Source organism: Schistosoma mansoni, chromosome W, assembly GCF_000237925.1.
Source record: "Schistosoma mansoni strain Puerto Rico chromosome W, complete genome".
Taxonomy (NCBI): domain Eukaryota; kingdom Metazoa; phylum Platyhelminthes; class Trematoda; order Strigeidida; family Schistosomatidae; genus Schistosoma; species Schistosoma mansoni.
Genome location: NC_031502.1, coordinates 46,721,162 through 46,742,829, shown reverse-complemented (window position 1 = coordinate 46,742,829; position 21,668 = coordinate 46,721,162). Strand labels below are relative to the sequence as shown.

Sequence of the window (21,668 nt, the reverse complement as noted above, 5' to 3'; positions counted from 1 at the left end):
TTCGGTTTTCTTCAAAAATGCAATATTAAACAAGTTTCAATAATGTTAGCACTACATTTTCCATGTTTGAGAAAGGAAAGAAAAGAAAAGTAAAATAGTAATAATAGAATAGTAATAATAAATCAGGTTCTGTGTGATTGGCAAGAATTTTGAATTTATTTAGGTGAAGGAAAGGAAGAAACTAAGTAAATAGAAATAAAGAGGACGCAAAATACGTGGGATATAATCTTGCTAAAAATCACCGCCCAGAAAGTCATCTAAACCACCGGAGCAACAATTAATATAAGCATACAGAATGTCCGGAAGTCCGGGAGGATCAGTCAAATAACTACGGGAGTATTAAGATACAAATTGGCAGTGTTCGGAACCAGTGAAATCCATTGGACTGAAGCTGGAAAGAAAAGATTTGGTACGGCAGAGATACTGTTGTCCTCTGGTTGTGAAGAAAAATTTGCTTCCCGCGCACAAAGAGCTGCACTGATCCTGTCCAAAGAATCACGAAATGAACTTATAGGATGAGAATCTCATGGATCACGATATAATGGGATGACATTTACTTAACGAAAGGAACGACAATGGTAGATTTGAAAACTTATGTGCATTCAATAAAATGTCTATAGATGGTACCCTATCCCCGCACAAGTGCATACACTAAGGCTATATGGGTTTCACCGGACAGATTGATCGCATTTGTATCAATAAGTTTGGCAGGTTCATGGAAGATGTAAGGACAAAGAGAAAAGCTGACAGCTTTAGATCATCACCTGGTTGTGGTCAAGATGAAACTGAGGCTAAAAAAAACACTGAGCAACTGAACAAACAGCAGTACAAAGTTTTAATGGAACCTTTCTTCGAAATATTGTCAGACTTAACAAATTCAAGATACATTTCAGCCTTGAAAAATGTACTTAAAGAAAGGGAAACTTCTATAGAGAACAACTAAAAAGGGACTGAAGAAACGTAAAATTCAAGTTGCCAGGATATGTTGAGCAGCAAAATCACAATCACATATCTTGATATGAGGAACAAGAAGACAGAGATTAACAATAGTTGGCCATGAGCAAAAAAGGTCATGCTGAATGCACAGAAACAAAGAAGCGAGTGAAAGAGAATGCATGCCTATCACTGAGAGACATGAGCAGCTGAACAGATGTACAGAACACTGTGAAGAACTCCTGAATAGATCAGTCCAACTGAATCCACTAGACGTCGAACACCTTACACACTCCTTTCCATGGCTGTTACCCCAACTGCTATAGAAGAAATCAGCGTGGTCATCAGAATGAATAAAATGTGAATATTGCATGCTTTACAAAAAACTATGTTTCCTATTACTCATTGTATGTGCTTCAGTGTCACATCTTCCCACTCAACGACCAATAATTGCTTGTGACTTCTCTGAAACTCGAACTCCCTTTGACTACTCATAGTAAACAATTAGTGGTTGGTCACAAGAACCGTTCACAACACCGAACTACCATGCATTTCTTCTAGTTCGCTCACCATTATTTTGAAAATTGACATGTGACTAAGTTTTTTGGCTTGCCATGACAGTGAGAAATACTACATGAACGTCTGATCCCCAACACACAAGCGTCAGCTGTTTGCTTTGCTTGTAACTTGGTGATCGTCGAAACAGTGTGCTGCAACGAGGTGTGAAAAAAGGGCTCAAGGCAGGATGTAATATCTGATTAAGCCATTACTTTAAAACAGCCTAACATCGGGAAAGGATGATGGAGTTAGTAACGGGTAAACATGGTGGTGTGGAGATTATTCCAAACTACTCATGTTCATTGGACAAAATATCCTGTTGATTTCAGGCATGCTATGGTTTATAGTGAGGTGGCTAATCAATAATAATCATGAAGTTCTCTAATAATTATTACCTCTTTGACTCACACTTATGATCCACAGTCAGATTCATGTTTCTACTTAAAAAGGCCCAGAACTAGCAGAATGAGAACCTTGAGCATAGAACGAGAGGATAGAAAACTTAAAAATACGGCGAAAAAGTGAGTCATTAATCAACATAATTAGTATGCAATTATTTCAATTCGAAAATTAAGGTAAACTTAGCTTTCTCCCCGTTCCTCTACACAACATATCACCACTCTATTCTGTAGTTCATCAAAACATACCTAAATTATATCCCAACCTCGGAAAACAAAACAATTTAAGCCTAATCCTATGACCTAAGAATCTTAATCTTATCATTACAAACCATCACACTTTATCAGCCATTCTTTTTTGAACGGATTTTTACTTGATCTATCCAGAAAGGATAGAATAACAATTATTTTTTGATCGATTATTGTGGGAACAATTATTGGTTGAATAACTGTGTGGTAATATTTGTGTAGAACCGTTGTCACCCCTATCACTTTGTTCTGATTTCGATTGGAGTCCACGCGTCTCTACATAAATAGATAGTTATTCTTCAGCCAAACTTAGTTTGGATTATACAGTGTTTATCTAAGGAACTAATTATACTTTCAAAGCACAATTGTCAGAGTGTCTTCTAGTTGGTAGTGGAAAGGTTGAGATCACTACGAAAATATTTTGCTGGCGAAATCAAGAGAGGCATCCTTAGCAAATGACTCAGTTGAACTAGTAGTGTTAGGAGCTAGATATACATATCTAGTCAGTACTTTACATTCATGAGTGTGTACAATAAGCCTTATCGAATCATTTAACTTGCTGACGATAGCATCGCTATGGATTTCTGCTCTCATATTTTCAGATGCATATACACGACTACCACCACCCTTCCTAGAAACTCAACCACTGCAGAAGAGCTCATAGGCATCTATTCAATGGTATGAATCTACAAAATCGGAGGACAGCCAACATCCACTATCAAAACAACTGAAGGATTGTTTAGGAGTAACAAGGTGCGTAGGTGACTCATGGTATTTGTTACGTCCTTGAATCTGTCTACCCACTTTAGTGCCGAGTATGACTTGTCTAATGTAGATTAAGACCTTGACCCGGTAGGCTGACTGGCTTAACCTTGAGGCTAATATGCGTGAGTTCGAAGTGGGGGCAGAGAGACGAAAACTATTCTATCTCTGATTGGCTGGCAAGCACGCGAGAGAGAGAGAGAAGACAAAGATAGCTGGAGCACTAATCACTTTATTCCAACCCCGATCTAGCACTCGAATTCCCAATTCAGATTAGGGTGAAAAGTTACATGAATAAGTAGATGAATAGGCTGACCACAACGTACAATAATCAGAAAAATACAATTATGTCCAAAACTGGGGGATTATAGTAGAAAATAGGGTACAAAAGATTACGTCTAAATGACAATAGCTTTAGAACAGAAAATGCTATGGCAATGAGTCATACATCAAACGAAAGCTTATGATCTGTAGAATAGGCTAGGGACAAAAGTAAATGTTGCAGTTTTACAAGCTTTGAATTAAATGAATTAACGTCCCCAAAAATAGCTTCCGTAATTTGTTAAGGCTTCTTGTTTTGCGGTTCATATCAGTATTATGTACAGATCGACCACTGGTCGACATTCGTTTCAGGGGCGGTGGGTACTTGTCTAGTGGAAGGGTGTGATCTAAACCTGGTAGGCTGTCTGTTTCGTCACGGGGAGAAGGGTAAATTTAGGAGTACCCGCTTCATATTCTTATTTATTTGGTTTATTAACAATGTGGTTTATGGTAGAAAGGTGGTCGGAAGTTAGCGTGGCGAAAGTGGTATATTTAGGAATGACAGACTGAGTAGAGTGGGTTGAATATTAATAATGCATTTTTCTTTCTGCAATTACAGGTACACGCCAGTTTTACAGGCATGATTTACAAGTTACAACATTTACTGGTTCACGGTATGCATCCCAAGCTGGGTTGTTTAGTAAATATAATCTATAAAAGTTGATAGCAGTTCGTTCTTTCAGATATACTGTGTTTTCTTCAAAATATTTTCTAAAGGGGCATCGCGTCCACGTTACATACCAGATACAATCCCTACAAAAAGTGTATTAGGGTTTTGGTCGTGCCAAGTATTTATGTAATGCAGCTTTTTAAGTCTATAGTTGTTATAAAGTAGGCTTGTGGAGCGCCTGGTGCGAACTATAACCTTGGGAAAGCGCGTCCGTTGAGCATGTTTCAAATTTCATAATTTCCATAGCTTTGTCCTCAGAGCAAGATTCTGAAGAAAAAAGTGAAACTGGGGAGCAGCAAGGTACTTGGATATGAAGGATAAACAATGCTTAACATTTAGTAGTGGAACGTACGCCTATTTATGAAGAGGCTGCTGCTACATTTGCTGTCTTCGTATGCATTTGTTCATGTGTATTCGATAGAAGGGCTAGGTCATCTGCGATGTTCAAGTCGTCTAGTTGCATCCAAGCTGTCCACTGTGTTCCGTACTACCCCTCAGATGTCGAGGTCTCCACAATCCAGTCAATCACCAGAAGAAAGAGGAAGGACGAGAGTAGACAGCCTTATCTGACTACAGTCCTTACTGCAAATGCATCTATCAGCTGTCCTGCATACACGACTCTGCACTGTGGCCCGTCGTATGAATTCTGGATAATCTTAACGATTTTCTGAGGAACTGCACAGTGTCGAAGAAGTTTCCATAATGTTATCCTATCCACACTGTCAAGCGCCTTCTCATAGTCAATGAAGTTGATGTACAGTGACGAGTTCCACTCAACTGATTGTTCAACGACAATTCATAGTGTCGCAGTTTGGTCTGTGCACGACCGATCCTTACGGAATCCAGCCTGTTGATCTGGAAGTTGGACGTCTACTGAATCTTTCATCCGGTTCAACGACACTCTTTTAAAACGTTTTCAGCGTGCCCATAGTGGTGTGATACCTCTGTGGTCCTCACATTTGCTCAGATCCCCTTCCTTTGGTAGTGATGCGGTGTCCTTCTTCACAGTCTTTTTATCCACACTTGTTCTTGCTCTCAAATCTTCTTGAATAGAAGGTGAAGCATACTTGCAGTTACTTCTATGTCTGACTTGTTGGAGTGACATATGTAGGAAGTTCTGTGCGTTCTGCTTCAGTGTCCGGTGAATTCATTGGAGCTGATTTATTCAACAGTTCCTTGAAGTATTCTACCCATCTGTTCCTCTGTTCTTGAATCACAGTGATTGTCTTTCCTTGTTTGCCCTTGATCGATCTCTCTGAATTATCATATTTACCTGCTGGTCTCTTCATTGTACCATATGGTTGTTTCATATTTCCTTCTCTTGCAGTTTCTTTCACTGTCGTTTCTAGTTCTTCCACATGTTTCTGCTTGTCGGATCTGATGCTCTCCTTCACTTGCTTGTTTGTTTCTGTGTATTTAGCCTATGCCTTTACCTTCTCTATTCTTGTTTGACTGTTGTTAATTTCTTTCTTTTTGTTCTTCCTTTCTTGAAACGTTTTCAGGGGCCCGATAGAGATCTATTCTTTATGACGGTGCTTGTTGAGGCCCAGAACCTCCAGACACGTTGGAGTTAATGAGTCTGTAGATGGCGTTGAGTCTTGATTGACTGTGATCACCACTACAATAAGATTACGTGTCCGAAACTGACTTGGTCCCTTTGATAACTCGCAAACCAGAAGACTGTAACTGGTCCAGATAGAGTATATTTATTGGCGATCTCGTGGTACCGAAAGAATACCGACAATAAGGGCAGAGCGTGAGAATGTTCGAACCAAACAAGGTGGACGACCGAACGAAAAGTGACTTTGATACAGTTAAGCAACAAAGAGTACGATAAAATAATCACTGGTACAACTGGTTATAATAATAATTGTTTCCTTTATTCTAATTGTCTTCTCGTTGAGAAAAGCAGGTCACTACACTTCGTTGATACATACAGCACAAAAAGTAAAGGACCTAGGACAGAATCTTGGGGTACTCCACCGAGTACTGATCCCCAGGTGTAGCGCTTCGAATTCTCCTTTTTTTCTTTCCATGACCTACTAGGAATTCCTTAAGCCATTTTATGAGAGGTCTGGCAATGCCAAGATTTTCCAGCTTCAATAGCAGTCTATTTGTTGGCACCTTGTCAAACTCTTCGATGAAGTCTATGCAGAAAACATCCACTGATTTTCCATTGCCTGGAGCCTTTATCCATTGTTCTTTTGCCACAAAGAACTTTGTTTTGCAACGTAAACCTTTTCTGAAACCATGTTGTCCAGTCTTCAGTAATAAGGATAGTAGGTTGATAAACCTGTGTTAATCCTGACAGATTTCATTCCAGTGAAGGTCCAGCTTCCTCTTGAAAATGTTCACTGATGGTGCTGATACCACTTATTCTGGTAAAGCGTTCCAGTCATTGACCACTCGATGAGAAAAACGGGACCCCACCTTTAGTTTATTAGATCGCGGTTTCAGAACCTTCTTGCTATGACTATCAAACTAATTCATGAATGGCAAGATATACCCTCACAGCACCGCGACGCAGCTACTTTCAGTACCAAGAGACAGTATTCATTTACAAGCGGTCAAACTGACGGACGCGGAAATAATCGTTCGATTTAGCATTCTGAATAGGAGGAGGCTTAGAGAACGTGAAGTACAGACACCAGGCACTTCAGATGGTGCAAAAACCTATCCTACTACACAACAGAAAATGTCAATATGGTATTGATAATTAACAAGTCATATCCAAAAACGAAAATATATTATGAAAAATACTAAGCCCTGGGTCTTTCCCTCTTGTGTGTGTACAAAGCTTTAAGTGATACACCTGCAACCTTAACAATCTTGAATCTTACACCAGGTATGTCTCCGACTGCGTGCCCCTTTCGCCCGAAACCAGACACTAGAACTTCATCATTTTCTTCAATGAAATTTAAACAGCCATCATTAGGTACGAAAGCAGTGATTTTCTTCCCATTCTTTAAGAGCTGAACTCTCACACATTTACGAATGGCAGAATTCGGTTGTTTAGCTTCAACACCAACCTGAAATACAATGACTTAAACCATGTGACTCACCTTTTCAAGTACAACACCCTTTGCGTGTGAGGCACCCTTGAAGGGATTCGCTTTCCATCTTGTTCCAATATGAGCTTTTTGTATGCTTTATCTGACCATCTCTGAGTCCGGCGATGGTCTCTGAGCTTGCGCGCAGTCTTCAGACCAGAAGGTTTCCCTGCAGGCATCTTGAGTACCACCTATAGATAACGAGGTCGGTGTACCGCCAAGGAAAGTAATTAAAACAATCTCCAATAACTACTATTGTTTAATAATAATTGTTTAATAGTCTTCAGTCTTCAGTAATAAGGATAGTAGGTTGACAAACCTGTGTTAATCCTGACAGATTTCATTCCAGTGAAGGTCCAGCTTCCTCTTGAAAATGTTCACTGATGGTGCTGATACCACTTATTCTGGTAAAGCGTTCCAGTCATTGACCACTCGATGAGAAAAACGGGACCCCACCTTTAGTTTATTAGATCGCGGTTTCAGAGCCTTCTTGCTATGACCTCGGAGATTATTAGTGCTGGAGGGAGCAAAAAGATAAAACATATTAACACACAGATCATAATTAAAGATACGAAATGCCAGTATAAGGTCCTACGATAAGATAAGGGGAAAAGGTTTAGACGTTTTAAACGCTCATCGTAAGGGAGTTTAGAAAGACCCTTTACTAATTTTGTCCCTACACGCTGGACACGCTCAAGCGATTTAGTATCCTTTATCAGACAAGGGCTAGCTGCTTGGATACAGGTGGGATATGAAATTCGAAACATATCCTCGTCGAAGAATTTAAATGCTCGGCGAAATGACCATAGTGCACGATAGCCTTTGGAAGCAACCGCATTGCAGTGCGCAGTAGTTTTCAAGTCGTGACTTATAGTTACTCCTAAGTCTTTGTGCTCTTGAACGCGTGGAAGAGATGTACCATTAATGGTATAGTGGCGACTAATATCGTGCCCGATGTGCATGAACACGCTCTTCCTGGAATTAACTTCCAGGCCCCAATCATGAGCCCACCTAACTAATTCGTCTAAATCTGCTTGCAGATAACAACGGTCAGTCTCATTTCTTATTGTTCTCCAAATTTTAACATCATCCGCAAACAATAATGTCGACGACTTGAGTAATAAAGGTAGTTCAATAATATACAGAAGGAAAAGTAAAGGGCCTAAGATGGTGCCTTGGGGTATACCACTTTTGACCGGTTTCCATTCGGGTAGCGTTCCACTGACCCTCACTCTCTGTCTGCGGTCACACAGGAAGCTTCCTATCCATTCCTGTATAGCACCTGTTATTCCAAAGCTCGAGAGCTTCTGCATACGACCTAAGTGTTAAACCTTATGAAACGCTTTGCTAAAATCTATGAATATCACGTCGACAGACAGGCTGTTGTCTAGAGCAGCTGTCCAATCCCCTCTCGCAATGAGTAAGTCAGTTAAGCATGAACGCTTGTTACGAAACCCATGTTGCTCGGGAGTTAACAGATTATACGAATCTATGTGACTCAGTAGCTTAGCCCGAATTAATTTTTCAAGTAACTTAACTACTATACTGGTCAGGCTAACAGGCCGGTAGTTAGATACGATCCGTCTCTGACCATCCTTAAATATAGGACTAACTATGGCGTCTTTCCAGTCTCCAGGTAGTTGAGCCTGTGAAAGGGACATGTTGAAGAGCATCGTGAGCGGTCTTCAGATAATGTTCGCAAGCGATGACAGCAAACGTGGATGTAACCCATCGGGGCCCGGTATCTTACAAGGTTTTAGGTTAGTTAGCAATGGAAGGACAATATCCTCGGTCACGTGTAAAGGTCCTATGGCTCGTATCTCATTGTCAACGGGACAAGTAGTTGTATCACTACACGTAGAGTAGACTTCACTGAAATAGTTAGCAAATGTCTCCGCTTTCGCCAGATCAGATTCAGCCAATAAAGCTGAATTTTCGCTTAACAGTAATGAGGGGATACCATCATTACGTTTCGTCCGCCTTTTAACGTACGAAAACAGTCGCTTCGGACAGGTACAGCTATCGTATGCCAACTGTCGTTCATAAGCCATGCGGGATTTAGCTATGGTCTTTTTACATATATTCTGGATTTTTTCATATTCGCACTTAAATGATGCCTGACCTGTTGACAAGAATAAGTCCCAGAAGTGTTTCCTACGCTTCAACAGCTTCCGGGTTTCCTTATTAATCCATGGAGGGCAATATGATAGCTTACTTGCTGACCATGGGATAAACGGTTGAGTTACGGACTCGAACGTAGACTTAAACCTATTCCATGCATCATCAGTCGATCCATCAGCATCGACAGACCAGTCAACCGAGATAGCATAGTCCCTGATTACCGGAATATTAGCTCTCCAGATATTAGGACGGGGTGGAGCAGATGCAAATTCTATACCATGTATCCGGAACTTAAAGGAAAGTACGACATGGTCACTATTCACCAGTGGGGCAAGGTGTTGAATGTCGACGACATCTTCACAGTGGTGTGTGAGGACAAGGTCTATCAATGACGGATTATGTTCCAAGTCTATATGCGTCGGCTTAACGATACATTGTACAAGTGCACATTGAATAATTGATGACAGAAGGACGCTGTCGAAACCCCCACCTGGAGCTGTGAGCTCTATCCAGTTGATATGGGGTGCATTGAAGTCTCCAACGATGAGACAACATTCTGCCTTACTCCAAGAACAGATGTGTCTTAGGATAAAGTCGTCAGCGAGACAACACGGATTACGATATATTCCTCCTATAGTCACTAACCGGTCTCTAGACCTATTTGTACAACATACTACCTCACACGTACCACTTACATGCGTCTCCGATATGATCGAGTTTATGCGGAAGTGGTCCCTAACATATAATATTATGCCTCCTCCCTTGCGACTTCTAACTCTATCACTTCTGATACAGATGTAGCCTGAAATGGTGGGAGAACAGTCTATATCTACAGTGAACCAAGTTTCGGTGATAACAATTATATCAGGATTTAGTTCGTCTACCATCAAACTTAGCTCAGACATCTTATTCCGAAGACTACGGGCAGGTGTTTTTGGAGACATACGTTCTACCCACACAGGTCTCGGAAGCATTGGCTTCCAAGACCTGACTACCCGAAAACCCTTAATCGTAAGGTTCGCTTCACCGTTTAGCTTTCGAGTTTTTAACTCTGTTAGGGCATTCTTCCACTTAATCCGATCCTCAAGTGGCCAGTCAGGTCGAATACGAATGTTTGAGTCACGAGTTTTGTGTGCGTTATTTAGTACTAGGTCCCTTTCCTCAAAATTACCGAGTACTAATTTAAGGATCCTTCTCTGTTGGGTTTCGCCTCCAACATATTTACCGAGTCTGATGACTTTCGAGATATGTACCCCTGGGACCTCATCGGGCAGTATATTTCTGATGAGAGATCCCACTAACTGCAGGTCGTGTGCATGTCTCTTAGCGGGATCGGTGTCTTTCGATTCTTCCAAGTTCCAGATGATTACACTAGGGACCTGTTTAACTTCTTTAAAAGTCGTGTTCACGGCCTTCGACCGTGATGTCAGATCCTGCCGGTTAGCTATCGGCTTCTTACTGTTAGCTTTCTTTATAACAGTGTCATGTGGGTCGAGCGAGTGACTCACAACAACATTTGGTGAAGTTAAACTGTTTCCATCCACAACAGTACTAAATATTTTCTTACATTTGGACTTGAGCGGAGTCGCCTGAGGCGCAGGACGTGAGTCCAACGAGGACTTATCGACTATACGCGCGCTTTCTTCGGGTATTTTCCCGTCTCTTTTACGTTTCCGCGTAATCCATTCTCCACTAGTCTCAGCATCCAGATTGGAACTACTCTGGACGATAGTGGTTCTAGCCGGGTCATCAGTCGCTGCTAAAGCAACTTGTCCCTCAGTACTTAATGGCATGTCTTTCATTGGTTGTATCGGAGTAGAATTTTTTCTTCGTGTTGCAAAATTGGGTGTCTGGTACCTGCCATGGCAGCATTTACGACACTGATACAATCTTTGTTATCAGTATCCATGTTGCCAGCACGGCCTACGTCGACCATTTTAGCTAACGCTAGAAGGCTTATGGCTTCCTGAATGAGTAATGTCTTGCTTGAGCAACAAAACATACAAAGCCAATGAGAATTGGGTTTCGAGCACCTTTTATAGGCAGAGGGCTTAAGCGGGTGCACATTTTGTGAAACCACTTCTTACATTCGTCACATTGCACCCCTTCTTCCACGGGGAATAAGCAATATGGCTGTCCACACTTGTGTACAGAGCCGACCATCTTAGAATGAAGCAAAATGATAGGCAAGGTAGATATGTAAGACAAATCACAACCTTATTCAAATAAACAAGCCGCAGTCGACCAAGAATGCTTTGATGCAGTAAATACACAAAAGCAGGATCAAAACACACAAATACAATGTCACGTTAACTGAAATAAATTCAATTAAAGTGTAAACAGTAGTTTTGATACGTAATTTACGATCAAAACGGTGAATTTAACTCAACGAGAAACAATACCACTGTCCTTTTAAATAGCGCGCTGTTTAACAAGTTGTTGGTTTCCACAAATGTCATTATGGTCTTTTTGACTATTCTTCTCAGTATTTTAATCAAAACACTGGTAAGGCTGACAGGTTTGTAGTCCGATAGAAGTTCTCTTGGTCCTGTTTTATGTATGAGAGTGACGATTTCACGCTTCCAGTCCGTAGGTAACATACCTTGGTCCAGTGACATATTGAATGTCGCAGTTAATGGGGCCGCAATATAATATGCAAGTTATTTCAAGATTTTGAGGTTTAGTTTATCGGGTGCTGTTGACTCTTCTGTGTCTCGGGTGCTAAGATCATCGTCTCGATCAAAGTCCACAGTGAGCAGAAGGTTCGTCGACTTATTATTTGGGTCTAGTTCATTGTATAGAAGAGGTTCCTGAGTAAAAACTGCCCCAAAATAGTTTGCGATAGACTCTGCTTTTCCCCGGTCGTTCTCTATCATTCCAGATTCACTTCCTCCCCTAGTTAGGTTGCGAATCCAAGGCTGCATCCTCTTTCTGTAAATTGTGTACAAGAATAGTCTCTTAGGCTGTTTGTGTCTAGTGCATTTATTATTTTCCCTGAGCTTCCCGGATTTCAATTATACACGTATTTCTTATCGACCTGCAGCGTTCCACAGTATTTGCTGTGTCAAGACTGGTGAAGATATTCCAACATTTCTCTTTTTGTTTCATTAAACGTCGAATATCTCGGCCCATCCAGGGATGGCCATACTTCTTCTTTGGGACTGTCCAGGGGATATATGGTTGAGTTACCCGATTGTATAACTGCCTGAAATGAATCCGTCACTCTTTCGCTGGCGCCTCTGAGTCAATTATACAGTTTTCAGTCAATGCTGCAGAGTTTATCGCCTCCATGTCTGCCTTCCATATGTTAGGACGGGACGGCACAACTGTTTGACTGGCCATCTCATCCATGAACTTGAATAAGATGACTATATGATCACTTCTCCCTGGAGGTCGTAGGAAAGTCATTTGATCGATTTAAAAAAACAAGCAAAAAAAAGTACTGTTGTCTAACTTTTCGCTCGTCGTCAGCATTGAAAGAGTAGACCATTGTTACTAGGTCACACATTATGTTCATTAGCGCCACCGCTTTTTTGATCGTGAAGGTCACCTATTAGTAAACGGTATGTTTTGTTCATTTCTTAGAATCATGTTGTTATGTAGCATATATTTTAATTGTGTATAAATTTAGTCAAAACTGTCACGGAAATCAGATTCTGTTTCGCGATCTGGAGTAAGAAAATCAGACAGTTCGTTACTAGCATACTATACGCTTCTCTATGTAGCTATAGCCTCTAGGCTCTTGTTTGATTCGTCTCTTGAAAGCCGATATTAGGTTCTGATGATTGTTCACTTTGTCGGAAAACGTTTGTAACGCGGAGATTCTTGTTTTAAATGGGCCTCAGTCTTCAGTCTTCTGTAATAAGGATAGGACCTTAAGGTCGATTGTTGGTAGGGCTCATAGAGGCAAATGTTTCAGCTATTCCAGCCCGATTGAGTCATCACAATGTAGAATGTCAGTCATCATATCATAGTAACAAATACGGCTGGTTTCAGTGGATAACCAAATATAAGGAAGAACAAGGTAAATGTTGTTATGGAATGACACTAACCTCAACATCTTGAATAGCATAAAAAGTGAGTATAGTTGGGCCACTGAATAGTTTTGAACCACATGTTCACAACCATATAAACTTAATATCCCGACCTTGTGACATAAGACTTGCATCACTATCGAATTGATGGTCCCAACATACTGAGTCAATGTTTCGAAGAGACCCACGATTGAATAATAGCAACGTACACATATCTTCTGCCTTAACTGATGCTTTTTAGTAAAAACTAAGACACACCACACCACTTTATAAAAATGTAGGATCAGTGATGAGCAGATAAACATCTTGCCAACATCACAGTTGCAAGTACAAGTGGGCTGGGGTTTTTGTATTCGTGCTGAGTTTCTGTCAGACACAAACCAGGTCTAGTAAGGTTTCCAAATAAGGTGGCTCCAATATTTTGTTCCATGCGGCTAGACTAAGCAATAATACACCTGCCGTATCTCGTCCCATAGATTGTGAAGAACTAAGAGTAACAAATAAGCTTTATGTATGTACACCAAGATTTCGTCTACCACCAACCCATACTGGGCTTATAAACGCTTTGTTTTAGTAAGCTTCGTAAAACTCGATGTGCGTTGATTTGCGGTGGATTATGGATATGATTGTGTGTAAGTTCTCTACTAGAGAAATTTCATAAAACTCGCATAAAGCGTGCAGTATCTGGCAGCCAGTGTTATCAACACAAAAGTTACAGTCAGATTCCATTAGTTAGGTTCAAGTTGATAAAAAGCATGCGTTTATGTATTCTTATTTCTTATCAGTGATACTACTGGGTTACTCAAACGAAAGTGAACATAACTGTGCTCTTACTTAACCAGTAATTGAGGATCGAGTCTAGCTATAGAGTTTAAAGTTTAAACATTCGACAATAAAATAACGTCTTGTGTGAAATATAGTATCAAGATACTGTTTAGCTAATGTGTTCGAATCTGTCAACCGAGAAAATCGGGTTAAGAACGGAGAAAAAAGTGAGTTTAGAGTGACTAAATAAAAATACTCCAAGTCTTGACGTTATCTCGTTTTGCCAGTGTAAATAAGATTTTCTTTAGAAATTAGAAACTACTTTGTACACTTATTGATATAAGTCGAAATTCTTTTTGATACCTGAAGCTGTTTATATTCTTGGTTCATATCTTGATTTGATGTTTTGTAGTCATATTTATTTGTTGAATAACTTGTTAGGTTTTCTAGTTTTACTTTCAAAGTTTTATTGTTCTTAAACCTACAGCTCATTTACTGCAATACACTACGTTGCCTTTTTGGAATGTGCAGTACAAAACGTTTCATGCTTACGATTAGTTTGTGTTTGAAAGCAGCTCTAATCTCATGATATAGGGCAGTGATACAGCAATAAATGGTAGACGCATGTACATGCACTGCTTCACAAGATGTTACAAACAACAGTTGTGGATTTCGTGGACAGTCTTTCACTCCAGATTTTCAAGCAGGATTTCAACCGTCTGATGAGATGCAAGAACAAACATCATTCGACGTAACGGGTCGATGCAGCATACATGCTCATATAGAAGGCATTTCAAGAAATTACGTCCCTACTTATGTACATTCGAATTTCGTCCATGGAATTGATTCTATACCTTTTGTGCAATCATGTCCGAATATGGGTGATTATCATGCATTCGAAGATGTTAATAACAGTCATTCAAATAGATTATTTAATAGCCAGTTCCTGATTTCTTGTCCACCTGCGATTCCTGAGGTGCAGTCGGATATATCTCAAGACGAGGAAGTTCCCCGTCCATGTTGCTTCTGCACTTTTTGCGCCCCAGTTATACCAAAAACACACTGTGTTGATATTTGCTGTTTCAAATCAAAATGTTTGGTTCCAACTGTTTCACCATGCTCACCTGATGCGCTTTTCTGCCTACTTTTCACTGGGTCTTGCAAATGTCCCTTGTTTTCTTTCCCGCGCCACCGAGTAACGAATGAAAACCTCATAATTCTAAGTATAATTCAGTTGTTATGTGGTTTTGCAGCTATCGTCCTCTCGAGTGTTGCTTTTACTAAGGCGGTCTTTTTATATCAGATGGCTACAGGATTATGGGCTGGAATATTAATGGTCGTTACTGGATTTCATGGTCTTCTTGCTGCTCGTCGCCCGATTGTATGTGCCTTAGTAGGGTTGTTGGTACTGTGTATGGTTGTAAGCTTGTCTGCGTGTGTTCTCATTTGTGTTTCTGTGGCTGGGACAATAGAAGATGGTTTTCTTAGCAGTGCTGTTACACGAAAAGGGTTTTCCCGTGAACTTCCAAAAATTGCATCAAGTCACCGCGAAAACAAAACTTTCTCTCAAAGGCACGACCCGAAGTCTCCCTTGGCAGCGTTAACAACCAGAACCCAAGATTGGTCTGATTTACAGCCTTTGGACTTTAAAAATGTTCTACGTGAAACATCTGATACCTACTTGCGCACATGTCAAGTTATTTTGCACCTCCTTTTGTTGATAGTCGGTATTCTAGAAGCATCAGTCAGTCTTGCAACATCCATTCTCTGCTGTCGGTGCGTTTGCTCAAATTCTCTTAATTTGCGATTTCAAAATTCACGTTCATTACGCACTAACATAGTGTCATTCAATGCTGCTACAGCTAATCAAGCAGCTTCTGTGCTCCGATCAGGTGCAATAAATGACTTTGTTGGTACTGGCAATGTACTATTAGCCATCAATTCAGATGTACCTATACGAAATTATCCCACCAGTAGTGCTAATGAAGTAGTTCATAAGCCACAAATCCACCATACATTAATCCCTTTTTTATCTGAGTTGAATCGTCATTCATTAATCCTCACACAAGCAGGTACTGGTACAGTAGCTTTGTCTGCCGCTCGTGCAGCTGCTAACCTATTCGATGCAGAGAGATTCGAAACTCAAGATCGAACTTCAGTTTCCTGCTCTTCCAGCAATGAACAGTCCTCTGTTCAACAACCAGGTACCTTAAGTAGATCTATATTTCGTCGTTTTAAAAGATTGCGTCTTATTCGTCCTAGTGAACCTCGTCCTCGTCTTCTGTATACAACTCTCCAAGTCCCTACAAATGTTTCCAATGCCTCTGATTCTTCATCTAATCCACCTCCATTTTCATCTTCCACTACGATTGTTTATGTGATACTTTCACCTACACATGAAGAACCACCTATGATATTTCCTCCCTTTCCTCCTAGTTACAATGAGTCACAAAGGAGATCTGGTTTGGGTGCAACTGTTACCCGCATTCAGCGGAACCAACGTATGACGTTTCAGTCGAACCCATCTCGTCGCTATAGGAGACGTTCAGCTGGAATATCTCGTCCTCGTTTTCATTCATCTATACGTTCGCGTTTGTCACGACTTTTATGTCGGAATACACCACACCAATCTAATCTCAGAATTACTAGCACATCTGGACATTCTAGAATGCAGTGCCACCTGTCTAGGTCTGTCGCTTCTGCTCCTATTTCTTTTGGTGACCGATTCATCCAACCTGTTCTCATAGTTGGGGACCCACCTACGGTCAGACTTACAGAAGACCCACCTCCCAAATATTCTGTATAAACTCTTAGATGTCAGATACCTATCAGTTGTAAGCTATCATTCTCCTTGTGCAAATGCACTGCATTCCTATTTAATCTTTGAGTCAGCATTTCTTGATTTGTAAAAGCTTGTGATTATATGCATAAGTATTTGCCATTACTAGTCTATTTTGTTTTGCCTTTTTGTTATTTAAACGTTTGTTACTACCTTCAATTCAAATGAGAAAATGTTTTTATTTAAACAAGATTATTACTTATCAATATTTTAGTTATTTTTTAAATCGTCTAATTGGTTCATACTTTAATTGTATATTTAAAATGTCTATATCACTTCTAACTTATATTCTTGATATAACATCTTTCACTAAAACCTTTTTATCTTTTCTCGTCCTTAGTAAAAATAATTATGTAATAGTTGGTGGTAAGGTAAATTGATGATTATCCATTGTATTTGTCTTGTGCGCTAAAGGGAGAGAAAGCTAAAATTCCAGCAATCAGATACAAGTTCGTACATTCTACTTTGAGGCATATTTTCGGTGAAGATTGAAGCTGCCAACGGAATGTCTTAACCGAAGGACATGTTACTGAGTTTGAGCTCGTGTCTATTTTAACTACTCAGTCTTAGCTCTATTGTTTTATGGGTAGTAAGTTTCAACGTTCTGAAAAGGTATTTTCATCAATTCTCAATCGGCGTAGTGCTTTATTCTTGTGATTAACTTTCTCACTGGTCGTATTATTAAGCACACTTTTAAGAAGTAATACAGATCAAGGATAACTATGGTTCCTCAATTAACAGTCGAGTTGCCTATCAAGCTTTCATTTTATCACGTCATATCGATAGTAAAATATTACTATCTCGACAGTTGGGATGTTTTACTGTTAAGAAACCTTTTTTGGATGGTTTTCATTATTGTGACCGGTTTATTAACCCACACCAGATCATTCATGAGTTCCGCCAATAGAGCCACTTTTGTCTGATGCACTACTCTATGTAATAATTGAATGTTACTTTATTTTAGAACCTCTTAAGAGATTATAGTTAAAGTTCAAAACCTGTGTTCACACTGGAGAGATCGTGTCATATAACTTGCTTAACTTACTAGTCGAGTCACAAAACCCAGTTGGTAATCAGGTCTCACATCAGTCACTCAGTGTCGTACTAGCTGCCATGTGAATGAAAGCTGCACAGTTGTACGCGATTTACAAAACTAGTCTCCTGGCAGTTTTTTTCCACCTCAGTTGAGCTAAGTTAATTGAATGAGTTAGTTCTGTTGTCGCTAATATAGTTGAAGCGTAGATAATTGTTCAGACCTGTTGAGAATTTCTAAATTAATAATTTATATGGACTTATACTTACGGGAGTAGTCTCTCACTAAGGAAGCGATTCTAGGATGCTATTGTGTCTTTGTATATTACAACGCAAACTTATTGAAAACTGTATATTGGCGTATTTGCAGTGATATACTTGTCACAAAAATGTTTAATTAGAGGGGGGGGGGTAAAACATTTATCAGTTTACTGGCCTATGTCAGTGTAAGTTGTATTGTATAAGGCACTTGCTATTAGCATTCAAGAATATGCTATATATTTTATTCCATCCCAGAACTTTTACAAAACCTGTTCTAGTACTCAATACCTTGGTGAACCTTTGGAGATCATCTAAAAGTCACTCTAGTATTCTTTGGGTATAGCAATTGAGATACCTTTTTGCACAATGAGAGTTAAGGCAAGACGTTTTGGTGTGGACCGTTTATCGTGTTAAATTAGTATTCATCTGAATATCGAGTGTAGAAAGCTTCAAGTTAACAATTCAACATATTTCTACCATTATTTTTCGGATAGGACCCCTTGGATTCACTAGTACATTGAGAACTTAATACTAATTTTTTTAGTTATTTAATTCAAAATAGAATAAAATAGATCGGCTGCATCTGCGTCTAATCTCGCAAATAAAGTTTAGAAAACGTCAGAGCGGAATCAAAGCCTAATTATTTACCCAACAAAGACGTGAAATAGTGAAAAATAAGGATTCTCCGTAATTATTCCTAATCAAACTTGGCACATAATTATAGACTTGTTAAAATGTGCTCACACGTGTAATAAAGAAGAAATTAATGTAGTACTAAGAGACATTCTTTTTAAAAGATTGGGAGTCCGATTCACTGGTTGGGGGAGGGGTAAGAAAAATCCTTATTTCGAAGTGTGCAGATTCTTAGTTCACTTCAATGAATATATCATCAACAAGCTAGTTGGAAAATGACTTACGGACTACCTCATTTTTTATGTGTACAGTGATAATTTGGCATATCATTAAGTAGTAGAAATTAGATTCAGGTCTAACACATGAACTGTATGTATCTCATATATATCTGAAAACATGAGTCGACAAATGCAAAATTTGAAAGTGTTACATTATCAGAAACATGGTATTCGTAGAGGTTGTTTCCATTTGCTTGTAAAAGTCTATCATGTATTAATTAGATTTAGCAAGAACATATGAACCGACAAATTGCATAACCAGGTCAGCTGTAACATCATTCAAATTATGTTATCAGTAAAAAGTTCTGGTCACTGTGTGTATACATTTTCTTTTTAAAAAAAAAAACACTAAAAATGAGAGTTAGATACTGACTGCTTAATAAGTACTAAGTCAGTAGTACACAATATTCATAAAACTAATTGTTTCATTCGTTATACTTTCATTCACAAACCTCTAGTCTGAGCCACGTTGGTAGATGTAGACTACTTGGTTGGACTATCGTAACCAATGGTTGGAGACTGTGTGACATGGCTCAGAATCGATCACAATGGCGTAGGTATATACACTCTCTGTCTTCCCTTAAACTGTGAGATTAAAACTGCTTCATATCTGTCTTCTTTTCTGTACTATATCCTTATATACAAACTTTTGTATATAATCACCATTAAATTAACTACTATGAATTCAGTGTTGATCTTGTTAGGCTAATGAGGTATGGGAACTTGGACCGATGTATATATGTGCTTGGTCCTACGTTGTAGCTGATTGATTGACATTCATCTTACATGCACCACCTTAATGGTAGCCGTAACTTCAAATTAAACCATGTGCAAACTGGTTTTCACCATGTTCACTTAGACTTTATTTTATTCCTTAAATTACGTGTAGAAGTAAATAAAATAACCATTTTTATTGTTTGTGCTTCTCATACTGATGAGAATAAAACTATTATCACTTGACTGATATAATAAGAAAATAATATCTTGCTGATAAAACTTGCAAAATATTAACTTTAAGATTTTTATCTGGTTTTTAATCATTTGGTTGAAAACGTATATAATGAAGACCGATTCCTATACAACCTTACCGAAATCTACCACATATTTGTCTTAGATTGTTTTATAATGAAGATTAGCTTCTAAATGTAGGCAGTCACTCGGTGTACAAGTGGATGTCATGCTAATTCAGTTGGTGAAACTCATTGGTTTCCAATATGCAATCCTAATTAATTTGGTCATACGCTTCCATTTACTAGATCTATTTACAATATTCTTGTTTTAATGTTAGAGCTCTACTGATTCTTTTTCATCTAACAACAACTGATTGACAAACCTATGTAATCCAGATAGGTTGATGTGTTGTTTGTATGAACTAATGATTCTTTTGTACTTGATGACTGCCTGATTTCGAATTCTAAATACAATACGTTTGTTCGGGCTCATCTAGTTCCCTTCGGTCTAAATTACGCTATCTCGGGGATTCCTGGTTCGTATAATAATTTAAATACTTCTAATCATCAAAGTTGATTTGCCAAGTTCTGTGATGTTTGACCTTAGCCATATCTCCTGATATGAAAGCTCCTGTTAGCTCCATCGATCAAGAGATTTATTATCGGGTACTGATACTAGGACAAATATCTTGCAAGTAGTCTACATTACAGTGGTTTACTCTTACCTGAACACTTATGATTGTACCACAGACTACTGTATTCTATCATACAGTAACGTGTATGGCCTTCGCCAGGGATGAATGCTTTTTTCCATCTAGTAAATACATTTGACAGTTTTCGAACATTGGTTTCCTACACTAAAATCCATTCATTGATTTAGAGTATGTAAACAACAATGCTAACAAAACTTAGTCTTCTGACATGGTATCGGGAAATCAATTTACTGACTGTTAATGCAGTTAGTGTGTAAATGTGCTAGTTTCCATAGTTAAACAGTAGAATAATCGTAGTCAGTAGTTGAAGACTAATAAAACAGCTGAAAATCGGTTTGATCATCACGTCATATTGGCGAGTTAATATTGTAGGCATTAAGTTCAATGAGACTGCTTTCATTAGGTGGCTTTTGACTAAAGCATGTATTATTTTAACCTAGAACACTTACACGATCTTGAAGAATTGATAAATAAAACAGTTACTTGAAAATTTTAATACATAAAGCTCTTTATAATAAATCTTGCAAACTGTCTTATATACTAAATGAGCAAAAACCTATAATTAATACAAACATTTTGTTGAATTGTAAGTAGGCTTTATTATAACAATTACTTTTGAATGCAACATTAAAGAACACCAATTTGTTCAAACATTAAAATGTATAACATCTAATAAATGACATCCCAAATGTATATATATATATATATATATATATATATATATATATATATATATATATAGTGTAATATATGTGTATATATAATCTCGAGAATGTTTGTTCTTTTAAATGTATGTGCAATCTCGATGTCTATCTATCATAGCGTTGATACAATATGATTATGCATAGTAAGTATAATATACCTCATGTCTGAAATCAGTTCAGAATTCATTGTCAATGTTCAATGGAAAAACCATTGAAAAACAAATTATTTTTCCAAAAGATCAAGTGCATACTCTGTTTAAATCTGGGCTACAAATTCAACTTGATCACTGATAATGTGGTGTTAAATTGTTAGAAAAGAAACAGTGGACTAGCTAAAATCATAGTTATTGATTTTATGTGTAAGTGATAATATTTAAGAAAAAAAAGAAGAAGAAAG

General features: G+C 38.7%; 2 protein-coding genes across 2 annotated transcripts; one reads left to right on the top strand and one right to left on the bottom strand.

Annotated features, from left to right (window-relative positions):
* Positions 1 to 6,650: 6,650 nt before the first annotated feature.
* Positions 6,651 to 7,120, bottom strand: Smp_167760 (putative 30s ribosomal protein S12 family member; the record flags this gene model as incomplete). Its single annotated transcript, XM_018789913.1, has 2 exons — positions 6,651 to 6,920; positions 6,989 to 7,120. 2 exons carry the CDS (start codon positions 7,118 to 7,120, stop codon positions 6,651 to 6,653), a joined length of 402 nt encoding a protein of 133 aa, XP_018655308.1.
* A 7,354-nt stretch (positions 7,121 to 14,474) lies between these two features.
* Smp_084060 (hypothetical protein) lies at positions 14,475 to 17,011 on the top strand (the record flags this gene model as incomplete). Its single annotated transcript, XM_018789912.1, has 1 exon — positions 14,475 to 17,011. The coding sequence occupies one exon, from the start codon at positions 14,475 to 14,477 to the stop codon at positions 16,665 to 16,667; it is 2,193 nt and encodes a 730-aa protein (XP_018655307.1). The 3' UTR covers positions 16,668 to 17,011.
* Between the last annotated feature and the right edge of the window lie 4,657 nt (positions 17,012 to 21,668).